This window comes from Dryobates pubescens, chromosome 36 (assembly GCF_014839835.1).
Source record: "Dryobates pubescens isolate bDryPub1 chromosome 36, bDryPub1.pri, whole genome shotgun sequence".
NCBI lineage: Eukaryota > Metazoa > Chordata > Aves > Piciformes > Picidae > Dryobates > Dryobates pubescens.
This window is the reverse complement of record NC_071647.1, coordinates 3,036,705-3,041,842: the sequence shown is the minus strand read 5'-3', so window position 1 is coordinate 3,041,842 and position 5,138 is coordinate 3,036,705. Positions and strand designations below refer to the sequence as shown.

Below are 5,138 nucleotides of genomic sequence, written 5' to 3'. Positions count from 1 at the left end.
GGGGTCCCCCCCCACCCCAAGCTCCATGTCCATGAACAGAGGGTCCCAGAACTTCTGCTGGAGGCCAAGTCCTGTCCCACCAGGGTGGGAGCGCTGGGCTCTGCCGGAGCTGTCTCGCTTCAGACCCTGACAGAGCAGCTGATCCCCAGGTTCCTGCAGACCGTGGTCACCTTCCTCCTTCTCCGTTCACTGGGGTCCCCCAGGGCTCCACAGTCACTTGGGGGGTTGCACCCCCCCCCTTGCTGGTCCTCCTGGAGGTGGTAGGTGCTGGAGCCGTGGCAGCATCACATCATGGGAGCCCGGGGGATGGTGTCCTGTGGATGTGGCTGGTACCAGGCTCCAAAGCTGTTGATGTAGCTGCTGGGGGCCAGGGGGGGCCCTTTGCCCGGCAGGGGGATGTCCCAGAGCGGGGGGATGTTGGGGGAGCAGGGGGAGAGGGAGGTGGTGGTGGTGTGGAGGTGCTCCCCGTCGGGCAGGCTGGAGCCCTGCTTCATGATCTTCTTGTACTTGGAGCGCTTGTTCTGGAACCAGATCTTCACCTGGGAGACAGACAGAGAGAGAGAGGGCTGAGTGGGGGGAGGATGGGGAGGGGTCTGTGGCCAATCTTCACCCCTCGGGGGTTCCCCATTGCCACCGTTTGCATCTTTCCTGGGGGCTGGTGCAATGGATTTTGGCGTGGGGGTCTGCGAGATAAGCCGAGCTCTGAGCTCAGCCCTCCCCGAACCACCTCTCCACTACGGGCAGCTGGAGGAGAGAGGGTGGGAAGAGGCAGGGGGAGCCGAAACGAGCGCGCAATAAATGGAAAGCAACCCCCAAAGACCCCCAGCCCCCTGCACATCCCCGCTTCCAGCGCGGGCTGTGCCCCCCCTTCCTCCCCGAGTCATGCCGGGGCTGGGTCGGGGTGCGGCGCGGCACGGTGGGGTGGTGGCCCCTGCTCATTCCTCCCCGCGGTCCTTCCCCCCGCGCTGCCGGCAGGTTCCCACTTGTCTCCTCTTCCCCAGCTTTATGAGTTCGCTTCGCCCCTGGCTCCGGGCTGCACCCGCTGCCGCCTGCCTGTCTCTCCCCATCGCCTTCAAAAACCCACTCGCCCCGTCCCGCCGCCCAGCGCCGGGCACGGCCGGGCCAGCAGCCAGGCTCCGGGGCTGGGAAAGTCCCAGTGCCTCTGGGAGGTGTGAGCAGGAGCACCCCAAACCTGAGCCCCGGGGGCCCACCGGCGCCAGTTCCCCCGCCGTGGCACAGCTCGCCTCGGCGCGGGGCCAGCTGCGCCCCAGCACCGCGGTGCAGGCTTAATCCGGAGTCACTCCCGGTGCAAAGATGGGCGTGAACGGACCCCCCACCCCCCAAAAGGTGCAGCCTCGGGGTGAGGAGCTGCCAGTGGTGGGCATGAGCCCCCCCAAATGGTGCAGCCTCAGGGTGAGCAGCTGCCAGTGGTGGGCATGAGCCCCCCCAAATGGTGCAGCCTCAGGAGCAGTGATGGGCTTGAGCCCCCCCAAATGGTGCAGCCTCGGGGTGAGGAGCTGCCAGTGGTGGGCTTGAGCCCCCCAAATGGTGCAGCCTCAGGATGAGGAGCTGCCAGTGATGGGCTTGAGCCCCCCCAAATGGTGCAGCCTCAGGAGCAGTGATATGCTTGAGCCCCCCAAATGGTGCAGCCTCAGGAGCAGACAGCAGTGGGTGTGAGCCCCCCCAAATGGTGCAGCCTCAGGAGCAGTGATGGGCTTGGGCCCCCCAAAATGGTACAGCCTGAGGGTGAGGAGCAGCCAGTGATGGGCTTGAGCCCCCCAGAGGCTGCAGCCTCGGGGTGAGGAGCAGCGGTGGGGAGGTGAGCAGCCAGCGGTGGGGAGGTGAGCAGCCAGCGGTGGGGAGGTGAGCAGCCAGCGGTGGGGAGGTGAGCAGCCTGAACGCTGCGACCTCAGGGCGAGGAGCAGCATCCCCTTGCTCCCTTTAGGGGTCGTACCTGGGTCTGGGTGAGCCCCAGCTGGGCAGCCAGCTCGGCTCGCTCGGGCAGCGCCAGGTACTGGGTCTGCTGGAAGCGCTGGTTGAGGGCTTGCAGCTGCAGGCTGGAGTAGATGGTGCGCGGCTTGCGCAGCTTCTTCCCCTTGCCGTTGATGCGCAGCTCCCCGCTGGGGAGGGCCGGGGGCTTCTCGTGGGCTGGGGAGGGCGGGGGGGGGAGGGGAAAAGGAGCAGAAAGTTAACATCGACCTGCTGGGACCCAACCCAAACAAACCAAGCCCAAAGCAGCCCCACCAGGGCCCTGGGGGAGGCTGTGGTGGGTTTGGCTTTGTGGGAGCTGGGGTTGGCTTTATGGAAGTTAGTTTTGGGGGGGGGGGGGGGGGGAGAAGCAAGGTGGGGAGGGGGGTGTGGGGGGTGGACCTGCTGTTGTTGTGCTGGTTTGGTTTAAGCCCTGGGTAAAGCAGGAGGAGGAAGGGAAGGATCAGTAGCAGAGCAAGCCCCAGAGTGGACAGGGCACAGGCTCGATGGGGAGCCTGGGCAGACCCCCATGGGGTGATGGAAGGGGAGCAGTAGAACAGACTCCCCCTCCCCAACCCCCAGGGGCTCTTGCTGTGGGCACACTGCTCCCCTGGGCTGCAGCAAGGCCTCAAGCACCCTTTTGCTGTGAGGTCTGGGGCCCCATCCTGGACCATTTGCTCCCCTTTGAGCATCCTTGGGGTGATTCTTGTGGGGCAAGACCCCACTGGGGCTCAGAGTGGCACCAGGGACAAGGTGGTCCCCAGCTCAGCAGCAGGGGGGTGGCTTGGGTGGGTGTGGGGCACGGTGGTGAAGGTGTCTGTGCACCTCTGCCACCAGGCTGCTCTGGCCACAGCCAGGGCCCTTCAGAGTTGATGGAGGGTCCAGCGAGGCCTGGGGGGGCTCTGTGGGGCTCAGGACCCCTCGCTGAGGCACCCCAGGGGTTGCTTCTCTATGGGGCAGCTCAGCTCCCAGTTTCTTGTATCAGGTTTTAGGGAAGACTGTGGGGAATGGGGAGGGGGCAGGGCAGGGAGCTGAGGCTGCAGCGTGCTGGTGGTGGGGGCAGAGAAAAGAGTCTGCCCAGCCTGGGAGGGGGAGGTCTCGGGGGCAGGATGTGGGCAGCTGGGGGTCTCAAAAGGGCTGGATGGATGTGTTAGGGTGCAGAATGTGGGCAGTTGGGTGTCTCAGGGAGTGGGATGTGGGCTTCAGGGAGTGGAATGTGGGCAGCTGGGGATCTTAAAGTGCAGAATGAGGGCAGCTGAGGGTCTCAGAGGGTGGGATAGGGGCCTGAGGGTGCAGAATGAGGGCAGCTGAGGGTCTCAGGAGGTGGGATAGGGGCCTGAGGAAGCAGAGTGTGGGCAGCTGGGGGTCTCAGGGGGCAGGATGAAGGCAGCCAAGATTCTTAGGGGGAGGGATGCGAGTCTCAGGGTGCCAAATGTGGGCAGTTGGGGACCTCAGGGAATGGGATAGGGGTCTCAGGGGGCAGGATGGGGGCAGTTGGGGCTCTCAGAACACAAGATGAGGGCAGCTGAGGGTCCCAGGGTGCAGGACAGGGGCAGTTGGGGCTCTCAGAACACAAGATGGGGGCAGCTGAGGGTCTCAGGGGGCAGGATAGGGGCAGTTGGGGCTCTGATGCTCCCCATCCCCGGGGGGTTTCTTGCAGTCCCACAGCTCCCCCTCCGCACTGGGCTCCAGGCGCTCTGAGATCAGGGTGGGGGGACACACAACACCCTCGGGGGTCTCCTCAGGGCTCTCCCCCCCAGCTTCGGCCCCAGCTTCTCATCCCCGTTGCCCTGGAGCGCCGGCGCAGCCCCAACGCGCTTCCGACGGCTCCGTCCCGACGATTCCCGGTAACTCCCGGTCGCTGCCCGGTCGGTGAGTGCCCGGGGATGGAGCGGGGGGGAGGTTTGTGCAGCACCCAGCACCTCGAGCCCACCTTACCTGCGTCCTGCAGCCGGTTGCCGGGGGCCAGCCCGGCCGGGGGATGCTGAGCACTGGGGGCCGGGTAGGGCAGGTAGGGACCTCCGTGAGGGGGCGGGGGGGCACCGCTGGAATAGGGGTAGGGCCCGGGTCGCCCGTAGGAAGCGAAAGGCGCTGGGTCGTGCTGGGGGTGAGCGGTGGGATGGAGCCCGTGGAGCGGGTAGTGAGGCGGTGAGGGGTGGGCGAGTTCCAGGAAAGCGGCTTTCGAGGGGTCGGGTCCCAGCAGGCTTTCGGCTACGGAGCTCATGGTCATGGTGGGGTGGGCAGGGCCGGGCCGGGGCGGGCCGGGCAGCCCCCGGCGCCCGCAGTGCCGCACCGAGCCCCCGCAGCCCCCCGACGGGCTCCGCGCTGCCGCCGCGGCCCCGAGCCCCGGGGATCCCCTGTCCGCTCCGCCCCACCCCGCCAAGCCAAGCCCACGGTGACGTCACAGCCTCGGGGTACCCCCCGCACCCCCTCCCCCCCTTTGTAGTCCCCCCTGTAGTCCAACCCTGCGGACAGCCCCTTCTCTGTGTGTGTGCCCCCCATCCAACCCGGGGCTTCCCTCTTACCTGTGTCCCAGCCCCGGGGTGACCTGCGGGGGGACACCTGGACCCCCCCTGTGTCCTGGCTGAGTGTCCCCTGCTGGGCCTGACCCACATGGCCCTGCTCTAGAGTCCGTACTTGGGGTCCCGGGGACCTCTCCTCCATAGGGGACAGAGGGGGCGAGTGGTGACTCCCTCCACACATGGCCCCGTCGGGATGTGTGCCATCGAGGGGCACAGGCAGGGCACAGAGCCTGGGCAAGGAAGGGCCGAGGCCGTGGGCACTCGGCTCACCGGCGTGGGGCCGAGGGCAGGCAGCCGGCACGGGAGGAGGACGGGCACGGGAGAAGGACGGGCACGGGAGGAGGACGGGCACGGGAGAAGGACGGGCACGGGAGGAGGACGGGCACGGGAGGAGGACGGGCACGGGAGGAGGACGGGCACGGGAGAAGGACGGGCACGGGAGGAGGACGGGCACGGGAGAAGGACGGGCACGGGAGGGAGGGAGAGCAGGCAGAGGGAGGGCCGCGCAGGGCCCAGCGCATCCCGGTCGGTCCCCGCGCTCGTGGGTGCTGGTGGAGGACACCCAGGGTGCCGCGAGGGGGGTGGGAGCCCCGCGGTCACCCCGCCCTGGCAGACAGGGGCCCCTTCCCCTGGCGTCAGCAGCAGCCG

At 67.7% G+C, this 5,138-nt stretch overlaps 1 protein-coding gene across 1 annotated transcript; it reads right to left on the bottom strand.

Moving 5' to 3' along the window:
• Positions 1 to 284: 284 nt before the first annotated feature.
• DLX4 (distal-less homeobox 4) lies at positions 285 to 4,198 on the bottom strand. The gene is made up of 3 exons (XM_054176675.1): positions 3,907 to 4,198; positions 1,955 to 2,148; positions 285 to 539 (listed from the first exon to the last, which is right to left on the bottom strand). The coding sequence occupies exons 1-3, from the start codon at positions 4,196 to 4,198 to the stop codon at positions 285 to 287; spliced, it is 741 nt and encodes a 246-aa protein (XP_054032650.1).
• Between the last annotated feature and the right edge of the window lie 940 nt (positions 4,199 to 5,138).

What these genes read in the sequence shown, in the direction of transcription:
- DLX4 (XM_054176675.1), bottom strand. Translation starts at nt 4,198, where the DNA reads ATGACCATGAGCTCCGTAGCCGAAAGCCTGCTGGGACCCGACCCCTCG. An exon ending in CAACCGGCTGCAGGACGCAG is followed by an intron (nt 2,149 to 3,906) that starts GTAAGGTGGGCT and finishes CGCCCTCCCCAG; the next exon opens with CCCACGAGAAGCCCCCGGCC. An exon ending in TGGGGCTCACCCAGACCCAG is followed by an intron (nt 540 to 1,954) that starts GTACGACCCCTA and finishes TCTGTCTCCCAG; the next exon opens with GTGAAGATCTGGTTCCAGAA.